General features: G+C 37.0%; 1 protein-coding gene across 1 annotated transcript; it reads right to left on the bottom strand.

The window, feature by feature from the left end:
- Positions 1-1,678: 1,678 nt before the first annotated feature.
- On the bottom strand, positions 1,679-19,684 carry KCTD18 (potassium channel tetramerization domain containing 18). The gene is made up of 3 exons (XM_036924875.2): positions 19,600-19,684; positions 9,622-9,763; positions 1,679-2,263 (listed from the first exon to the last, which is right to left on the bottom strand). Exons 1-3 carry the CDS (start codon positions 19,667-19,669, stop codon positions 1,909-1,911), a joined length of 567 nt encoding a protein of 188 aa, XP_036780770.2. The 5' UTR covers positions 19,670-19,684; the 3' UTR covers positions 1,679-1,908.
- Positions 19,685-22,493: the final 2,809 nt, after the last annotated feature.

The raw sequence follows: 22,493 nt of genomic DNA, 5'->3' as shown, positions 1-22,493 counted from the left end.
GTTAGCATATTTAGCAATGAAGTATTTTTTATAGTATTTACATTTTTTAAATACTTAATGCTATTGCACTCTCAAAGGACTACAGAACAGTGTCAACATAATGCACTGGAAAACCAAAAAATTAATTTGACTTGCTTTATTGCAATGTTCACTTTATTGCTCTGGTTTAGAACCAAACCAACAGTATCTCCAAGGTACGCCTATGATCTTCGTGTTTCTTTTCTATGTTTATCATGTATAAAAGACACATTGTAAATTAATTAATGTAAAATTTTCTTTTATGAATTAGCCATTCAAAATGCCCTAGATCAAGCAATATTAATAATGCCCTAATTGAGAGTTCTCAAAATTCACTATTGTCTTTGATTTTTCAAAATGCTTCGATTTTTTATAGTATTTTTCAAGGTGGCTGAATATTTTATATATTCCACAGGGGAATGTCATTCATGAATCTTTAGGTAAACATTCACTTTTTTAAAGACAAATAAACCACCTATTTTTAAAGGCTCTGATATATGGGTGGCTAGAAATAGCAGAAATAGATAACCTATTATAAATGAACAATCTTTCAAACTACTGAAGGGCTCTGAGGCTTAAAAGTAAGTATAATCACAGAAAATGTCACTTCTTATGGAAGTTTTACTTTTTTTTGTAAAAAGTAATGTTTTGTGTATATTTGCTTTACTCTTTCAAAGTGATACATATACAACCATGATGAGCATTGAGTAAAAAGTACCCTGCTTTATGAACTTATTTTTATTACACTGTAGGCAATACTGCTAACTGAAGGTAGAAATGTGATCCAATTATAAAACATAACATGTAAGAATAAACACATTACAACTGGATAGTTGTGAAAAAATAGAGGATTGATCAAAATATCCCATTTAAAAATATTAAATTCAAGTTAAGTGGAAATTTTATGCATAAAAAGTCATATTATATAATCAGACTGACACTTCAATGGTCATTTCTGAAAAACAAATATTACGTTTAGTTAAAAAGCTAAACTTTTAGCATCTCTTTTCCAAAGTACTTTCAAAACTTCACTGTTCAGATTAAAATATTTTAAGAATTCATTCCGAAGACATGTTGTATAGTTATTATCCCAAGAAATCCTCTGATGCATAACTAAATCTACTAATGGAACAGAGTAAGAAAAGTCAATCTAGGAAGAAAATAGTTCAATTAAGTGAGGGTCAGAGTGTGATGTCAAATTGTCCTTTTATTCTTCCTTATTTCCTTTCATCTTGTCTTTTGAGACTGAAAGTAACTTAGAGCGAGTTCACCTTGATCTATATTTTCTCTCAAATCTCTCCTGGCTGAGATAAAGAACAGGGAAGTGCTAATTCACCCTGTTTCTCTACGCCCGAACCTCACTCCTATCCAGGGACTACAGTGAGTAACATTACAGAAGTGCCTAATGCCTATAATTATTTCAGCAACAAAGTGGACTTCTCTAGTGATAATTTTATTGTCTTGTTTTGTTGCCTTAATATCAATTAAAAATTTTAAAAAGATAGAAATTCAAATTCTCTGGAGACAAATAATCATTTAAAAGTTGGGAAAATGAGAAGTAAACACAGGTCCAACCACTAATATCCTTCCTCCATTGCTACACCACAGAATTCATTTTCCCCATAATTATCCTAAATAGAAACATCAGATTTCACCTCCATTTCATCAAAAACAGTGCCATTTATTTTTGTATCAAAGGGGCTGGGCTCTGGGGCCAAACCAGCCCCCGCAGGTCCACGGATTCTGTCAATCAGCCTTGCCAGGACCATTCTCAGTCTGCACGGCCGGGCCTTCGCGGGGTGACTCCGGGAACCTCCTGGGCCTCGCTGCTGTGCAGGTGGGCGGGGAAGGCCCGGTGGCACACAGGGGAGTCCGCTTCAGTTCTATCACTCAGGGTGGGATGGCCTTCTTGTCGGAGAGCAGAACCTTTGCTGGAGGCGGGTGTGTGATTCCATTTTCAGCACCGTCGGTCCTGCGGGAAGCCTGCGAATGCCCAGGCACCCCAGTGTGCCCCAGGGAGGCGGCTTCTGACTGCGCAGAGGGCTGAACTGCCTTTTCACCTGGTGACAGGCTCACCGATGCCTGGGACCAGGCCTGGAGGGCACTGGCTGGAGACACCCTAACTGAAGCTGAGTTCTTGACTTTGATTTGGGTGCTGGTGGAAGGGCCCAAAAATCTGACTGGCTTAGGAACAGTCTTACAGTTCACACCTTCTTCTTCCTCTTCATTGAATGCTATCAGTTGCCTGTAAATACAGAAGCATGTCATTGTCAGCATTGACAGGTTCAGTAACTAATTAAAACGTCTCCAAAGTTTACCTTCAGGATGAACAAAAAGCATTTAGTAAAGAATCCGAGTCGAGGTTTAGAGGTACCTCATCTCTCATCTCCCACCAAGATCAGTAACTAAATCAGCAAGTTTACAAAAGGGGTTTCAACTTGAATACAAATTCTTTAAAGTCACACATGTTAATACCAATGACATTAAAATGTGGAGTGTTAGACTAGACTTATAAAACATATCACTCGGTTCCTAAGAACCCTGATGTGATTCAGAAGATAACCAGGATTACATCAAATAATTTTTCTCAGAGAAGTAGTTTCAAGAGATTAACTGAGAAAAGAAGTGGTTTCACAATCAAATAAACTTGAAAACTCACTGATGCATATTTTACTCTCCTTTTGAAGCTTTAAAATGCGTATTAACAAATTAAACATCCTGGGAAGGCCTATAGTAAAGACACCTGTTTAATTTTGTTGGATCTGTATTTGCCAATTATGCTGTACCCAGAAAAATTAGCATTCTGTGGAACACATTTTGGGAACTGCTAGAATGGTCAAACCCATGGTATAATTAAAATGCTTTTTTAATTTGGGAAGTATTAGAGAAAACTTCAAAGATTCCTGAACTGAGTTGGCCATTCACTATAAGTCTAGAGGAGGAACAGTGTTTTAGTTCTTAAAATTTATTTTTATACAACTTATTTAAACTAAAAACAAAAACATCCACCCATTTTTCCCCTCAACCCCCCCACTGCCCACCTCTGGCAACTACCAATCAGTTCTCCATATCCATGAGCCTTTTTTTTGGTGGGGGTGGTGGGGTTATTTGTTTATTTTTAGATTCCAAATAGAGCCTTATTGTCTTTGTCTAACTTATTTCACTTAGCATAATGCCCTCAAGGTCCATCTACATTGTTACAAATAGCAGGATTTCTATGGTTAGTCAATATTTCAGTGTGTGTTTGTGTGTGTGTGTGTGTGTATGTGTATGTCCATTTATCATCAATGGATACTTAGGTTGTTTCTATATCTTGGCTACTGCAAATAATGCTGCTATGAACATGGAGATGCATATCTTTTCAAGTTAGTGTTTACATTTTCTTTGGCTAAATGCCCAGAATTGGAATTGCTGGATCATACATCATTTTAATTTTTTTTTAAGAACCTCCATACTGTTTTCCATAGTGGCTGCAGCAATTTACACTCCCACCAACAGTTCATAAGGATTCCCTTTTCTCCACATCCTCACCAACATTTGCTATTTTCTGTCCTTTTGATAACAGCCATTCTCACATGTGTGAGGTGGTAGTTCATTGTGGCTTCTATTTGCATTTCCCTGATTACTGCTGTTAAGCATCTTGTCATGTACCTGTTGGCTATCTGTATGTATGTTTTCTTTGGGAAAATGTCTATTCAGATCTTCTGCCCATTTTTAAATCAAACTGTTTTGTTTTATTTTTGTTTTGCTATTGAGTTCTTTATATGTGGGATTTATATATTGAGAATATATATATTCAGATATACAATTTGCAAAAATTTTTCCCATTCAGTAGGTTGCCTTTTCATTTTGTTGGTGGTTTCCTTTGCTGTACAGCAGCTTTTAAGCTTGATGTAGTCCTACTTTATTTTTGATTTTGGAATCCAAAAAATCAAGGAGCTTAACACCTATGTTTTCTTCTAGTTTTATGGTTTCAGGTCTTATATTCAAATCTTTAATTCACTTAATTAGTTTTTGTGTATGATGTAAGATAGTAGTCCACTTTCATTCTTTTGCATGTGGCTGTCCAATTTTACCAACACAATTTATTAAACAGACAGTTCTTTTCCCATTGTATATTCTTCACTCCTTTGTCATAAATTAGTTGACCACATATGTGTGCATCTATTTCTGGGCTCTCTTTGCTGTTCCATTGATCTATGTGTCTATTTTTATATCAATATCACACTGTTTTAGTTACGAGAGTTTTGTAATATACATAGTACCCCCTTACCTGCATTTCCCTTTCTGCAGTTTCAGTCACCTGCAGTCTGGAAGTATATGATCCTGGACTGACTCCTTTATCATTACGTAATGTCCTTCTTTGTTTCTTGTTACTTCCTTTGTTTTGAAGTCTAATTTGTCTGATACAACTACTGCAACTCCTGCTTTTTTCTCCCTATTAGTTGCATGATATATCTTTTTCCATTCCTTTACTTTCAGTCTGTGCATGTCTTTGGGTTTGAAAGTGAGTCTCTTCTAGGCAGTATATAGACAGATCTTGTTTTTTATCCATTTTTCTTTTGATTGGTGCATTCAGACCATTTACATTTAGGGTGATATCGATAGGTATGTACTATTTGTCATTGCAGGCTTTAGATTTGTGATTACCCAAAGTTCAAGGGTAATTCCCTTACTATCTAAGAGTCTAATTTAACTCACTTAGTATGCTATTTTAAACAAAACCTAAAGGTTTTTTTTTTTTCCTCCTCCATTCTTTATTTATTAGGTAGCATATTCTGTAATCTTTGTCTATCCCTTGATTGACTTTAGGGGTAGTTGATTTGATTTTGCATTTGCTTAGTAATTGATTGTTCTACTTTTTTACTGTGGTTTTACTTCCCCTGGTGACAGCTATTTAGCTTTAGGAATACTTCCATCTATAGCAGTCCATCCAAAATGCACTGTCGAGGTGGTTTGTGGAAGGTAAATTCTCTCAGCTATTGCTTATCTGAAAATTTTATAATCCCTCCTTAAAATTAAAATGATAATCTTGCTGGGTAGATTAATCTTGGCTTGAGGCCCTACTGCTTCGGTGCATTCAATATATGATGCCACTCCCTTTTGGTCTGTAAGGTTTCTGTTGAGAAGTCTGATGATAGCCTGATGGTTTTTCCTTTGTATGTGATCATTTTCCTCTGTCTAGATGTTTTTAAGTGTCTGTCCTTATCCTTGAATTTTGCCATTTTAATTATTATATGTCTTGTTGTCTTCCTTGGGTCCCTTTGGGAGATCCATGCACCTCCATGGTCTGAGAAACTATATCCTTTCCCACATTGGGGAAGTTTTCAGCAATTACCTCCTCAAAGACACTTTCTATCCATTTTCCTCACTCTTCTTCTTCTGGTGCCCATATAATGCAAATATTGTTCCACTTGGATTGGTCACACAGTTCTCTCAACATTCTCTCATTCATAGAGATCCTTTTTTCTGTCTGTGACTCAGTTTCTTTGTATTCCTCTTCTCTAATTTTTATTGCATTTACCATCTCTTTTACTACATCGAATCTGCTTTTAAATCTCTCCATTGTATGTTTCATTTCGGATATGGAATATCTTAATGATTCAAATCTCTGTTCTAAATTGGTCTGAGTTCTTGAATACTTTTCTGTACCTCCATGAGCATGTTTATGATTTTTATTTTGAACTCTCTTTCAGGAAAATTGGTGAATTCAATTTCATTTAGTCCTTTTTCTAGTGTTTCTGAGATTTTTGTTTGAACCAGGTTTCTCTGATGTTTCGTATTTGTATGTGGTGCCCTCAAATGCCTAGATGCTCTATTCTCTGGAGCTGCTCAGCCCCTGGAGTGACATCAGGGGTCCCAGTGGAACAGTGCTTGTGCCAAGGGGGCAGAAAGACCTCTTTCCTGCTTCGCAGCTGTTGTGCCTGTCTCCACTGTCAGAACCTGTGGGCTGACTACACAGGTGTAACCCTATGCACTTTTTGTTTGTAGCTGCAGTTGGCAGGTCCTCCTTGCGCTGGCCTGACACCAGGGCAGGGACTGCTGATTTGCAAGACAGTGCTGGTAGGCCCGGAGGAAGGTGCAGCAGGTTGTGTATCACAGAGGGAGGTCTTGGAGCTGAGCAACTAGCCTGAGGGATGGAGTGTCTGAAGCTCTGGAAAGTTTCCAAACTGCTGGGCATAGTGCGCCCACCAACCCTGTCCACCTATCCCTTCCCCTGTGCAGCAATCTCTGTGCAAACACCGCCCCTTCAGCAGCCCTCTTGCTGCTAGGAAGCCTCTCAGACCGCTTGCCTTTGTTTTGCTCCATGGTGGCTGGATGTGGATCCCTGTCCTTCAGAAATGACTGGAATCAGTCTCAATGTATTCTGCCTCTCTTAGCTTTCCAACCCCACCAATCTCCAGAGTACCATGCAGTGTAGGTCTGTGCTCCCAAAGCAGATCTCCAGGGCTGGGTGTTCAGCAGTCCTAGGCTTCCACCCCCTCCCCGCTCCATTTGCCTTCCTCCTGCCACTGAGGTGTGGTGGGGAAAGGGCTTGGGTCCCACCTGATCAAGGCTTTGGTATGTTACTTTGTTTGGTGAGATCTGCTCTGTTCTTCAGGTGTATGCAGTCTGGTGCAGTCTTCTTTCCTGTTGCTCTTTTAGGATTAGTTTTATTAACTATATTTTCATATTATATGTGGTTTTTAGGAGTTCTCTTTCTCACCTCTCACAACGCCATCATGAATCTCTGACTTTCCTTTTTCTAACTAAAGCTATGTTAGTAGAATGTTCATGTGCCTCTTTGACAATGTAGTCAATAATTAAATCACTAAATAAATGAACATTTGAACTTTATGTACTAATTTTTTGTAATAAAATGAAAAACTTCCCCAAATTCATTGTTTTTAGAAATGTTCTGTGCTCTTTATCAAATATTCAACTAAATTATGGGTCCCAAATTTTCATAATACAGGAGACAGCAAATTACCACTCATGGCATAAATCTGGCCAGGCATCTATTTTTGACCAGCCTGCAAACTGTTAGTCAAATGGCACCCAACCCCCACACTCCTTGACCTAAGATGGCGACTGTTAAGTTTCAGTTTCCCTAGATTAGGTTCAGCTTCCCCCTCATGACACAAAAACTCTGTGATGTAGACCAATAAAGTCCCGCCAGCTGACCCCAGTGAATCCATAACCAATCAGCTCATGCCAAATGCCTTAACAGGATATATAAGCCAGAGCTCCCAGCCCGTGCTGCTGCTCTCTCACTCTCGTGGGCAGCCACCCGATGCCACTAAATAAATCTCTTGGTTGGATATTCACTTCTCGGTGTGGTTGTCTCTTCCCCTAAGGAATTCGGTGGTCTTTTACAAACTAAGAATGTTCTCAAAATTTTTTATCATTGAAAAAAATCAAGACTAATATTTTGTGATGTGAAAAGTAAATAAAGTTCAAATTTCACAGTTTATAAATAAATTTTCATTGAGTCATAGCCATATTAATTTGTTCACATGTAATCTTTGGCTGCTTTTATGCTCTAAAGACAGAATGGAATAGTTTTGACAGAGACTATATACTTTGCAAATTTTGGTGTTTACTATCTAGCCTGTCACATAAAAAATTTGCCAACCTGTTTTAGTACAACATAAATAGAGCAAATCACCTCAGAAATCATTCCAATGCCTTATATATTTAAAAGACATTCTTCAGGATCAGTGGCTCAAATACAGATAGTTCTAGAAATTTCAGCTACTACAGATTTTATCAGGTAATATGTAATTCAATGTTTGATACTTTTAGCATCTTTTTTTACAAGGTTAGCCAAACATGCACAAAGTTTCATTTAACATATGACATCTAACACAGAACCTTTCCTGGATTAAGTTTTTTCCTGGAACTTAAAATTATCAATGATTTAAACCACTTTTTCCATAATTTTAATAGCTTCAAGAGGTAATTCTGAACTTGATGCTCCTTCCTCTACTAGAGTTGGAGAAAATTGGAAATCTTCTTCACCATGAAACACATATCAGAGAGTACATTATTCTAAAGTGCTTAATCTTTATAGAAGTATGTGAACCAGAGTTCCTTAAAACCAGAGTGAATTTCAGTCAATAGTGATTTCCTTATTATCAATTTTTTAAAACATGGATAAAACTTCGATAAAAAACTTTTCAGTAAAATCTTCTGTTCCATTAAAACAGTTTAAAAAACACATCCATTAAAACATGTGATGTCTAGGGGTGGGGAACATCAGTGGTTTGTATGGCATCTGTAAGGATACTTTTGACACCACAGTCAGTGTATGCACACTGGTAGAATTCTTCTGAAAACAGGTTTGAACTGCAGTGCCAGTCATTTCTTAACTGTCATTTTTTGAAAGGTCTGTATCTATAGGTTTCATGATTTTATATGATCTTTGAGATCAGATCATTTATTAGAGATTGTTAAACTTGGACTAAATTACTAATTAAATAAATTATTAGAAAGTAAAAGTTCTATATAATCACATTTTTCCCTCTGGTCTCCATGTCATAAACTGACTGCTTAACTTTATTAGAGAAAACACAATTTTGTAAATCAAAATTCCTTCAGGTTTTCTGCTTTACAGCTGGCTCCCTGTCAAAAAAATTTTAGAAAAAAGATAACACATTCTCCAAAATTTCATGAGTCAGCATTAGGAGAGCTAGTGATGGTGATTAACATTCTTTGCTGTTTGGTCCACCCTTTGAACCTTTTAAACATGATTCTTAGATTCCAGTGACAACCACGCAGCAGTTGGATCCATGTCACAAAGTAGCAAGTGAACTGATTTGAAAATTTCTTCTAACACTGTACTAGCTATCCATCTTGTTAAATTTTCCTCATTACTCATGTTCTTATAAATAGTCTTTATGTTGATATAAAATTATTTATATAAAGGATTTAATAACTTTACTACCAACAATTTTTTTACTGATGATATCTTTCTTAACACACAAAAAGTAACTTGTGTGTAAAGGGTTTTTTTTCTTTAATTACATGTCTCATTTTATGCATATATAGTATTTTATACACAGTAATCACTTACCTCTAGCTGGTATTCTATCCATAGCTGGATTTTTTTTGCTTGCGAGGTATTTTATAAACATAATGCTTTATGTGCAGGTGGGAAAACCTGATTTCTTATATCTGCAATAAACACTTTTATCTGAATATCGGAATATACTTGTAATAGTGAACCAATCAAAGTAATAGTGCCATAAAATCCAGCTGGAGTTTCATCTTAACTTGCTAACTATTTGAAAATATCCTCCAAAAATTTAGCAGGAAAATTCATGTTCATTTTGTGGTGGTTACTGAGGACTGACTCCTTTACTAGGTACACTTTTGTTTCTTTCTCTGATGGCACACAGGTAATATTAGAAGTTGGCATTTTCTCATACCAGTATGTCTATCAGAAATGTTTACTAAACCCTTCTCTTACCCAGGTGTTTATCATACTTTCTTTGGCTGTTAGCTTTTTGCTCGGTATTACAAGAATCATCTTATAGGGCATTATGTTATGCTTTACAAAACATTTTCTTTTCTCAGGGAAGTAAGCATAGTTATATCAAGCATAGAAGCTTCAGTGCTCACCCTGCCGGTGTTGCAGATTTGGAAATCCTGGTCTTAATTCGAAGACACACTTTTGACAGAGGTGAAGACACATTTGACAGAGCTGAAGACACCTTTACCAGCATTTTAGATCCTTGTTTGGTAATACTGGACTTGGGAATTTCTGTGGATAAAGCAAAAATATATGGATATTTATTAGACATTTTAATTGAGGCAGTCACACATCCTACAGCATTGGCTATTAAGAATTCAGAAATGCACATTTATAAAAGAATTTGCAGGATTTCAAAACCATTCACAGAGATTCTTTTGATCCTTCCAACACTCCTGTGAAGAAAACAAGAAGAATGATATCTTCATTTTGCACACTGAATCTTGGTGAGGTCAAATATTTTGCTTAAGGTTACATGAGTAGAAAGTGGCCAGCCTGGGGATAGAGTCTAACTTTCTGACTTTCATGGTGTCATTATTTCTACTGCATTCTGATGCTTCTCTAGTCAGGTATGCAAAGGATGCCTTTTTCTAACAGAAAACTCTCTGAAACACTGTGATGAGCTAAACTCACATGGGAAAGTAAGTTTTCAACAATGTACAGTGAAGGTGTCTACTTCTGAGTTCTCAAGTGAAATTAGAAGTGCATTAAAACTGCTATAATTTCTCACCCACTTTGGGTGTTTAGTTGACTAACTTCAAGTGACTTTTTTGTCATGTGAAATAACACTGTATTGATAATAAGTTTCCATGTGGATTCACTTTTCTGTACCACTTATTCAGAACATGGACTCATAGAGAATATCATATTTTAATGTAAACAAAATGATAATTTTACATATAAAAACAGAAGTGAGCATTTATTATTTCTGAAGCATGAGTGGCATTAATACAAACCTGATCTTATCTTATTTTTCACCAAAAAGTCATAGAAATTAGGCAGATAGAGAAGTTTTTCAGTGTATACATAAGGTGTACAAAACTGAAATAGATGAGATCCCCGGAATTCTGGGGCTTGTCTTAGCCCTTCATTTAGGAATTATGAAAATGAAGTGTGATTAGGAAGAGAGGCAGACTCTCTAATTCTGTACCTACACATCTGTGCAGATCTATTCAATCTCTATGGGCCTTTTTGTTTACACATAAATCTAGGGATGAAAGGACTATTCTGTTGATGATTCCTAAGGGCCTTTCTAGTTCTAACACTCTTTGATTCTACACAGCTTATTAAAAACAGGTGAATGGAACAAGAGGAAAATGCTGGTCTTAGGAAATACTTTGGGTGAGAATGAGGAGAATTTTGATGTAATACTAAGAAGAAATCTTGAGGATTTGCTACAGGACTAAAAGTTGCCCAAGTCCCAGGGGATGTCAGTATGCCAGTAAAAGAAATTCAGCCCAAGGAAATTAAGTATCTACCACAATGAGACTGAGAGAAGTTTCACAAAGACCCACAGCTAGGGAGGCAGGTAACCTACTAAGGAGTCAGAAAACCTGAGTTTAAGTCTTAGCTTTACTACTTAGAGCTGTGTGAATGTTGCCAAATTGAATCTAATTTCTCTCTGTTTCTTCATATGTAGAATGTGAATGACACTCCCTGTCTCATAAGAGGATAAATGAGATATATGTAAAAACTACGCATTTTGTAGACATGCCATTGTCAGGAGCCAGTGCAAGTGGTCACTCTGAATTGTCCTTTGGGCCAAAGTAGGTTCTTATTTTAAAAAATAAGAAGTAGTAGTAAAACCTCAGATAACTCAAATATGAGATGGACTAATTGTTTGACTTATCTGAGAAATTTGGTAAAATTTCATTATTAGTTGATAAACTTTCTAACGTGTCTGACTCTGTATTTCACATAACTGAACTGCCTTTTGCTTTTAAATGACTGAATAAGGACATCTGGTTCACTACCAAGGCTACCATTCCAAGCACCATTTTTTTTTAAGCTTCTAGGCTAAGTAGCCATCAACTTGCTAGGATATACTAGGAATATGTTTTGATGAAAAGTCACAGAAAAATTCTCAGTAGTTAAGGATCTCAGGTATTCAGACTTAAGTTATTTTAGATTTTATTGCATATTCTATGTGAAACTGAGAATGTATATGACCAGTCCTAACCTACCTATTGAACTCCAGACTTAAACATCCAATTGTGTATGTGCCACCTCAACTTGAATATCTAATGGGTACCTCAATTTCAACATAACCAAAACATAATTGTGCCCTACATCCCCATACCCCACCCACTAGTTACTCCCATAGTCTCTCCTATAAACGCCTCCTCCCTACTACATGTCTGTGTTAGGCTCTTGGGAATACAGTTGTGATTTTCATGGAGCTTATAATCTAGAGGGAGATAGTAAAAACAACAATTAATAGTCTGTCAAATAGGAATTGTGCCAATGTGCTAGAGAGAAAAATAAAGAAGTGGAACAGGTACTGCCATAGTGAGAATGAGGCTCCAAATGAGTTTTAAAGAGCATGGTCAAAGAAGACCTCATTGAGAAGGTGACATGAGCAAGGATCTGAATGTGAGGAATGAGCAATGCAGATATGGGGAGATGGGTGCTACACGAAGATCAGCCAGAACGAAGGCCCTGAATGCCTCAAACATTTAAGGAGCAGAAAGGAGGTCAGTGAGACTGGAGCAGAGTGAGCCAGGAAGAGGAACAGAGGAGGTTAGAGAGGTATTAGGGGGTTGGGGTGATGTTTAGATGATGTAGGGTTTCACAAGCCATTGAACTTTCTTTGGTTTTTGTCCCAGATGAGACGGGAAGTACTTATCAATATCTGTGATGATCCTGTTTATGTCCCCACCCTTTGACGCCCTGCCCAAAGGTACAATGTAAATTCTATAAGACCAAGGACTTTGTTAGTCTTATGCATATATGGGATCCTAGAACACAAGAGGTACCCAGTAAATCTTTGAATGAATGAATAAATAAATGACTGAATCGGACAGCTGCAATAATACTGAAGGATGTAAGAATTAAGCATCATCATTCAAACAAAGTTGGAAGAACAAGACACTTCAGGAGATGGGATTCAGGCTGGGCTCTGTGTCTCATTCAGTGTAACCTTGGACAAGTCACTTCCTTGTGCCAAGCTTGAGTTTCCTCATAGAAAAAATGAGGGGGCTTGTTTCTAAGTGGTTTCTCTAATAGCCTATGATTCCGTAAATGTAGGTATTATATATATCAGTGATTGTTGTGACACCTTTTGGATATGCTCTGTTCATAGAATTCTGGCATACTTGCCACTATTCTATGAATCATCTTACTGAAAATGATTTTCAGTTCCAAGTTGAGAGAATGTTTCTCCAGAAACTCCTTGAGTGGGTTGTATGTTTGACATAGCCAGGGTGAACCTTGGTGTGAGTTTCAAGGTCACTATACTATACACATGACAGCCTACCTCTTGTACATGCTATCATTGTTAGAAACACACTGATAATCTGAGCCTCCAACAAATAGAGAATGAAAAAGTCCTTATAAATTTTCTAAAGATACAGACTTAATAGAGATTAATAAAGGAAGGTTAGGTCCATATTAGCCGGATTTTAATGTGAGCAAATAAATTTAGCTCTAAAATCCTTTTTAAAAAATGCGTTTTGGTCTGGCTAAGCACAAAGGAAAGACAGGATCTCAAAAAGAAATCATTAAACCCTAGTATCATAGACTCTGGCTCCAATTTGATACACCATTATTTTATGGATATTTCTCACAGGAGCATTGCAAATGTAACTTCATAATATCACACCATATTCCTGACATTAATCATTAATAAAATCTTAGAAGAGGAGGGATTAAAGATGGCGGCATGAGAGGAGAGACAGAGGCTTCCTCCTAAAACTGGATACAATTAGAAAACTTAATTGGCGCAACTAATCCTGAGAGAGCAACAGGAAAGAGGACGGCATCAGACTGCACACACCTGGAGAAAAGAGAAGACCTCAGCGAACGTGGTAACGTACAGGAGCTGTGGCTCCGTGAGAAACGAGCCCCTCCCCCACCCCTGCTCACCACCAGGAGGAAGAGAAATGGAGCAGGGAGGGAGTGGAAGGCTTGGGACTGCTGAGTACCTAGCTCCGGAGATCTGCGCTGGGAGCACAAACCTACATTTCATGGTGCTTTCATTAGACTCGCATGCCTACTGGTTTGGAAAGTTAATACAGGCAGAGTTCCTGGGGAGACTGGGATTCCGGCTGCTTGTGGAAAGCAGGGATCCATATCTGGCTGCTCTGGGACAAAAACTTATACCTGCGTGAATGGCCCACTGGCTCAGGCAGTGGAGACAGGCACAGCAGCCAGGAGGCGGGGAACAGCTCTTTCCTACCCCCAGTACCACTTCCCTGTGACACCTGACATTGCTTCAGGGGCTCAGCAGCTCCAGGATAGACCTTCTGGACACTAGAGGGCGCCATATACAAACATGAAACGCCAAAGGAACCTTGTCCAGAGTAAAACTGTTAATACAACTCCCAAGAAAGATTTAAATGATATGGACCTCATGACTCTTCCTGAAAGGGAGTTCAAAATAAAAATCATCAACATCCTAATGGAGGTACGGAAAGACATCCAAGAACTCAGGAATGAATTCAGTTCACAGATCCTATCGTTAAAGAACATGATGGAGGGTATTAAAAGCAGGTTGGATATGGTGGAGGAGACAATAAATGAAATAGAAACTAGAGAAGAGGAAAAAAAAGAAGCTGAGGCACAGAGAGAGAAAGGATGTCTAAAAATGAAAGAATATTGAGAGAACTGTGTGAACAATCCAAGCGGAACAATACTCGCATTAAAGGCATACCAGAAGAAGAGAGAGAGAAAGGGATAGAAAGTGTATTTGAGGAGGTAGTTGCTGAAAACTCCCCCAATCTGGGGAAGGACATAGTCTGTCAGGCCATGGAGATCCACAGATGCCCCAACACAAGGGACCCAAGGAAGACAACAGCAAGACACATAGTAATTAAAATGGGAAAGATCAAGGATAAGGACAGACTGTTAAAAGCAGCCAGAGGCAGAAAAAAGATCACATACAAAGGAAAGCCCATCAGACTAACATCAGACTTCTCAGCAGAAACTTTACAGGCCAGAAGGGAGTGGCACGATGTATTTAATGCCATGAAGCAGAAGGGCCTGGAACCAAGATTACTTTATCCAGCAACACTATCATTTAAATTTGAAGGAGGGATTAAACAATTTCCAGATAAGCAAAAACTGAGAGAGTTTAACTCCCACAAACCATCTCTGCAGCCTATTTTGGAGGGACTGCTATAGATGGAAGTGTTCCTAGGGTTGGATAGCTGTCACCAGAGGTAGTAAAATCACAGTAGGGAGGGTGGAGCAGCTGATTGCAAGGCAAATGCAAAATTAAACTGACTATCCCCAAAGTCAAACAAGGGATAGAGAAAAAGTACAGAATTTGATACCTAATATATAAAGAATGAAGGAGAAAGAAAAAGGAGGAGAAATAGAAAAGAACCTTTAGATTGTGTTTGTGACAGCATACTAAGTGAGTTAAGTTAGACTCTTAGACAGTAAGGAAAGTGACCTGGAACCTTTGGTAACCACGAATCTAAAGCCTGAAATGGCAATAAGTACATACCTATCGATAATCACCCTAAATGTAAATGGACTGAATGTACCAATCAAAAGACATAGAGTCACTGAATGGATAAAAAAACAAGACCCATCTATATGCTGCTTACAAGAGACTCACCTCAAACCCGAAGACATGCACAGACTAAAAGTCAAGGGATGGAAAAAGATATTTCATGCAAACAATAGGGAGAAAAAAGCAGTTGTTGCAGTACTAGTATATGACAAAATAGACTTCAAAACGAAAAAAGTAACAGGAGATAAAGAAGGACATTACATAATGATAAAAGGGTCAGTCCAGCAATAGGATATAACCATTATAAATATATATGCAAACAATATAGGAGCACCAGCATATGTGAAACAAATACTAACAGAACTAAAGGAGGAAATAGACTGCAAAGCATTCATTTTAGGAGACTTCAGCACACCATTCACTATAAAGGACAAATCCACCAGACAGAAAATAAGTAAGGACCCAGAGGCACTGGAACAACACACTAGAACAGATGGACCTAACAGACATCTATAGAACTCTAAACCCAAAAGCAACAGGATACACATTCTTCTCAAGTGCACATGGAACATTCTGCAGAATAGACCACATACTAGACCACAAAAAGAGCCTCAGTAAATTCCAAAAGATTGAAATCCTACCAACCAACCTTTCAGACCACAAAGGTATAAAACTAGAAATAAAGTGTACATAGAAAGCAAAAAGGCTCACAAACACATGGAGGCTTAACAACATGCTTCCAAATAGTCAGTGGATCAATGACCAAATTAAAATGGAGATCCAGCAATATATGGAAATAAATGACAACAGCAACACAAAACCCCAACTTCTGTGGGACGCAGCAAAAGCAGTCTTAAGAGGAAAGTATATAGCAATCCAGGCATATTTAAAGAAGGAAGAACAAACCCAAATGAATAGTCTAATGTCACAATTATCAAAATTGTAAAAACAAGAAAAAATGAGGCCTAAAGTCAGCAGAAAGAGGAACATAATAAAGATCAGAGGAGAAATAAACAAAATTCAGAAGGATAAAAGAATAGAAAAAAAATAATGAAACCAAGAGCTGTTTCTTTGAGAAAATAAACAAAATAGATAAGCCTCTAGCCAGACTTATTAAGAGAAAAAGAGAATCAACACACATCAACAGAATCAGAAATGAGAAAGGAAAGATCACAATGGACCCAACAGAAATACAAAGAATTCTTAGAGAATACTATGAAACGTATATGCAAAGAAGCTAGAAAACCTAGAAGAAATGGACAACTTCCTAGAAAAATACAAACTTCCAAAACTGATCAAGGAAGAAACTCAAAATCTAAACAAACCAATTACCAGCAAAGAAATTGAAGCAGTAATCAAAACACTACCCAAGAAAAAAACACCCAGGTCACATGGATTTACCTTGGAATTTAATCAGACATACAGGGAAGACATAATACCCATTCTCCTTAGAGTCTTCCAAAAAATAGAGGAGGAGGGGATACTCCCAAACCCATTCTATGAAGCTAACATCACCCTAATACCAAAACCAGGCAAAGACACCACCAAAAAAGAAAACTACAGACCAATATCCCTGATGAACGTAGATGCAAAAATACTTAACAAAATATTAGCAAACCGAATTCAAAAATACATCAAAAGGATCATACACCATGGCCAACTGGGATTCATCCCAGGGATGCAAGGATGGTACTACATTTGAAAATCCATCAACATCATCCACCACATAAACAAAAAGAAAGACAAAAACCACATGATCATCTCCATAGATGCTGAAAAAGCTTTTGACAAAATTCTACATCCTTTCATGATAAAACTCACAGCAAAAGGCGTATAGAGGGCAAGTACCTCAACATAATAAAGGCCATATGTGATAAACCCACAGCCAACATCATACTGAACAGCGAGACGCTGAAAGCTTTTCCTCTGAGATCGGGAACAAGACAGGGATGCCCACTCTGTCCACTGTTATTTAACATACTACTGGAGCTCCCAGCCATGGCAATTAGACAAAACAAAGAAATACAAGGAATCCAGATTGGTAAAGAAGAAGTTAAACGGTCACTATTTGCAGATGACATGATATTGTACATAAAAAACCCTAAAGACTGCACTCCAAAACTACTAGAACTGACATCGGAATACAGTAAAGTTGCAGGATACAAAATTAACACACAGAAATCTGTGGCTTTCCTATACACTAACAATTAGCCAATAGAAAGAGAAATCAGGAAAACAATTCCATTCACAACTGCATCAAAAAGAATAAAATACCTAGGAATAAACCTAACCAAAGAAGTGAAAGACCTATACCCTGAAAACTATAAGACACTCTTAAGAGAAATTAAAGAGGACACTAACAAATGGAAACTCATCCCATGCTCTTGCCTAGGAAGAATTAATATTGTCAAAATGGCCATCCTGCCCAAAGCAATATACAGATTTGATGCAATCCCTATCAAATTACCAACAACGTTCTTTAACGAACGGGAACAAATAGTTCAAAAATTCATATGAAAACACCAAAGACTCCGAATAGCCAAAGCAATCCTGAAAAAGAAGAATAAAGTGGCAGGGATCTTGCTCCCCAACTTCAAGCTCTACTACAAAGCCATAGTAATCAAGACAATTTGGTACTGGCACAAGAACAGAGCCACAGACCAGTGGAACAGATTAGACACTCCAGACATTAACTCAAACATATATGGTCAATTAATATTTGATACAGGAGCCATGGACATACAATGGGGAAATGACAGTCTCTTCAACAGATGGTGCTGGCAAAACTGGACAGCTACATGCAAGAGAATGAAACTGGATCACTGTCTAACCCCATACACAAAAGTAAATTCAAAATGGATCAAAGACCTGAATATAAGTCATGAAACCATACAACTCTTAGAAAAAAACATAGGCAAAAATCTCATGGACATAAACATGAGTGACTTCTTCATGAATATATCTCCCTGGGCAAGGAAAACAAAAGCAAAAATGAACAAGTGGGACTATATCAAGCTGAAAAGCTTCTGTACAACAAAGGACACCATCAATAGAACAAAAAGGTACCCTACAGTATGGGAGAATATATTAGTAAATGACAGATCCAATAAAGGTTTGACATCCAAAATATATAAAGAGCTCACGCAGCTCAACAAATATAATGCAAATAATCCAATTAAAAAATGGGCAGAGGAGCTGAACAGACAGTTCTCCAAAGAAGAAATTCAGATGGCCAACAGACACATGAAAAGATGCTCCACATTGATAGTTATTAGAGAAATGCAAATTAAAACCACAATGAGATATCACCTCACAGCAGTAAGGATGGCTATCATCCAAAAGTCAAACAACAACAAATGTTGGTGAGGTTGTGGAGAAAGGGGAACCCTCCTACACTGCTGGTGGGAATGTAAATTAGTTCAGCCATTGTGGAAAGCAATATGGAGGTTCCTCAAAATGCTCAAAATAGACTTACCATTAGACCCAGGAATTCCACTTCTAGGAATTTACCCTAAGGATGAAGCACTCCAGTTTGAAAAAGATAGATGCACCCCTATGTTTATCGCAGCACTATTTACAATAGCCAGGAAATGGAAGCAACCTAAGTGTCCATCAGTAGATGAATGGATAAAGAAGGTGTGGTACATATACACAATGAAATATTATTCAGCCATAAGAAGAAAACAAATTCTACCATTTGCAACAACGTGGATGGAGCTAGAGGGTATTATGCTCAGTGAAATAAGCCAAGTGGAGAAAGACAAATACCAAATGATTTCACTCATCTGTGGAGTATAAGAACAAAAGAAAAACTGAAGGTACAAAACAGCAGCAGAATCACAGAACCCAAGAATGGACTAACAGTTACCAAAAGGAAAGAGACTGGGGAGAATGGGAGGGTAGGGAAGGATAATGGCAGGGAAGAAGAAAGGGGGTATTATGATTAGCATGTATAATGTGGGGGGGGGGAAGGGGAGGGCTTTGCAATACAGAGAAGGAGTGATTCTACAGCATCTTACTATGCTGATGGACAGTGACTGTAATGGGGTTTGTGGGGCGGACTTGGGGTAGGGGAGAGCCTAGTAAACATAATGTTCTTCATGTAATTATAGATTAATGATAAAATTAAAAAAATCTTAGTAGCAATTCGGGTTTGAGTTACTACTTAGAGCTTGAATGAATGAATAAATGATTGAATTGGACAGCTGCAATATTGGCTCATTTTAACACTTGAGTGATACAGTACTGGATCATTTTCAAAAGGCAGATAAGCTCACAGGAAAAAAACAAACAAACCAGTATCAACTTGAGGTTTGATAACTTAAAGATTCATCAAAGCATTAAACAAGCTCTCCATTTGAATACTTTCTAATTTGAATTAAGGAAAGACGTTCAAATATTTTAGCACTTGTATCCGGGGTACAATCTTCAATCTCACTAAAACAAAAGAAGAATGACATTTCATTTTTTATGTATTTAATGAATGAGGAATTATAGCTAAATAACCTGTCAGTCATTCTTCATATGTAAGTAAACCTGGAATAATATGTCACTTATATCAAACTTTCCAAATCAAATGAAAATGTTTTCTAAATTGACTTTTTTTCCCACTTTTAAAACTTAATATACATAACATAAAATTTACCATCTTAACCATGTTTAAGTGTAGTTTTGTGCTTGACTATAGCTGAATTGCTATGCAACCATCTCCACAATCCATCTCTAGAACTTTTTCATACACCCCAACTGAAACTTTGTACTTGTTAAATATTAATACCTTCTGTCTCCATCCCTAGACCCACTATTCTACATACTATCTCTATGATTTGACTACTCTAGGTATCTCATATAAATGGAATCATATTTGTTCTTTTGTGATGGACATTTCTTTTAGGATAATGTCTGTATATGTTGTAGCATTTGACAGAATAATATGGCTGAATAATATTCTACTGAATATATGTACATAACACATTTTGTTTATCCATTCATCTGTCATGGGCTCTACTGTAAACTGCTTTCACAATTTGGCTACTGTGAATAATGCTGACGTGAACATGAGCACACAAACATTTGAGTCCCTGTTTTCTTTTGGGTATATACCCAGAGGTAGAATTGCTGTATCATATGTTAACTACTTTTTTGAGAAACTGTCATACTACTTCCCATAGTGTACCATTTAAAATTCCTGTCAGCAATGTACAGGGTTTCCAATTTCTTCCACCTTCCTGCCAGCATTTGTTATTTTGCTTTCTTTTTCTTTGATGATAACTATTCTAATGGATGTGAAGTACCATCTCGTTGTGGTTTTGATTTACATTTACTAGTGATGTTGAGCATCTTTTCATGTGCGTACTGCCCATTTGTGTATCTTCTCTGCAGATTTTTTGTTGTTGTTGATAGGATTTTTTTAAATAATGTGTTCTAAATAGTAATCCCTTATCAGATAGTTTGCAACTATTTTCTCCCATTCTATGGGCTGACTTTTCACTCTGTTCTTTGAAGCACAAGACTTTAATTTTGATAAAGTTCAACTTAATCTAATTTTTCTTGTTGCTTGTCATATCCAAGAAATTACTGCCATAACCAATTTCATGAGGGTTTTTCCCCCTATGTTTTCTTATGAGAGTTCTATAGTTTTATTCGGGTCTTTGATCCATTTTGAGTTAATTTTTATATACAGTGTAATAGATGGGTCTACATTTTTGTGTGTGTGGTTATCTAGTTTTCCCAAACTATTTGTTGAAAAAACTGTACTTTCCCCATGAACTGGTCTTGGCACACTTATCAAAAATCACTCAACTATATATTAAGGGTTTGTTTCTGGGCTTTTTATTCTATTCCATTGGTCTACATTTCTGTCTTTATGTCAGTACTGCACTGTTTTGTAAGTTTTGAAATCAGAAAGTCCAGTTTTGTTCTTCTTTTTCAAGATTGTTTTGGCTATTAGGAGTCCCCTGAGACACTATATACATTTTAGAGTAATTTATTTTTATTACTGCAAACAGTGTCATTAGCATTTTTATAAGGATTGCATTTAAGCTGTAGAATACTTTGGGTAGTCTTGACATCTTAATATTAAGTCTTGCAACCCATTTACATGAGATGCCTTTCCATTAATTTGTCTCTTTTAATTTCCTTCAGTACTGTTCTGTAGTTTTCAGTGTACAAGACTTTTGTATCCTGGTTAACTTTGTCCCAAAGTATTTTATTCTGCTTGATATTAATAAAAAAAAATTAAAAAAAAATTCTTCTTGGGTTGTTCATTGTTGGTGTTTAGAAATGCAACTGATTTTTCTGTTGATTTTTGTATCCAGCAACTTTGATGAATTCTTAGTTCTAAAGTTTGTTTCTTTTTTGTATGGAATCTTTAGTTTTCTACAAACCAGATAATGTCATCTGTGAACAGAGATCATTTCACTTCTTCTCTGCCAATTTAGATGCCTTTTATTTATTGACTAGCTGTGGCTAGGATTTCTGGTATTGTGTTGAATAGAAGTGGTGAGAATGGACAACCTTGTCTTATTCCTTATTATAGAGGAAAATCTGTCAGGCTTCCACCCTGAGTATGATGTTAATTATAGGTTTTCCATATATGGCTTTTATTATTTTGAGGTCATTTCCTTCTGTTCCTCATTTGTGTGGTGTTATAATGAAAAGGTGTTGAATTTTGTCAAACGGTTTTTCAGTTTAGATGAGAACATGTGTGTGTTTTCCTTCATCCTGCTGATGTGTTGCATTACATTGCCTGGTTTTTATATGATGAACTTGCCTTGTAGTCCTAGGATAAATCCCACTTAGTCATGGTGTATAATCCTTTTCAGGTGCTGTTGAATTGTTTGCTAGTATTATGTTGAAGATTTTTGCATCAGTAATCGTAGGGTCTGTTAGTTTTCTTATAGAGTCCTTGTCTAACTTTGGTATTAAGTAATGCTGGCCTCATGAGTTTGGAGATAATCCTTCCTCCAGTTTTTTAGAAGTTTGAAGAGGGTTGATGTTTATTCTTGAAATGACTGCAAGAATTCATCAGTGAACCATCTGTTCCTGAGTTGCCCTCTGGTTAGACTTTTGATTACTGATTCACTGTCCTTACAAGTTACAGATCTATTCAGATTTTCTATTCCTTCATGATTTGGTCTTCATAGGTCACGTGTTGTAGGAATTTATCCATTGCATCTATGTTATCCAATTTGTTGGCATACAGTTCATAGTACTCGCTTATAATCCTTTTCATTTCTGCAAAATCAGTTGTAATATTCTTTCCTATATGACTTTGTCTTTCCT

This window comes from Manis pentadactyla, chromosome 6 (genome assembly GCF_030020395.1).
Source record: "Manis pentadactyla isolate mManPen7 chromosome 6, mManPen7.hap1, whole genome shotgun sequence".
Lineage (NCBI taxonomy): Eukaryota > Metazoa > Chordata > Mammalia > Pholidota > Manidae > Manis > Manis pentadactyla.
The sequence above is the reverse complement of the archived record's forward strand: the minus strand, read 5'-3'. Positions and strand labels throughout refer to the sequence as shown.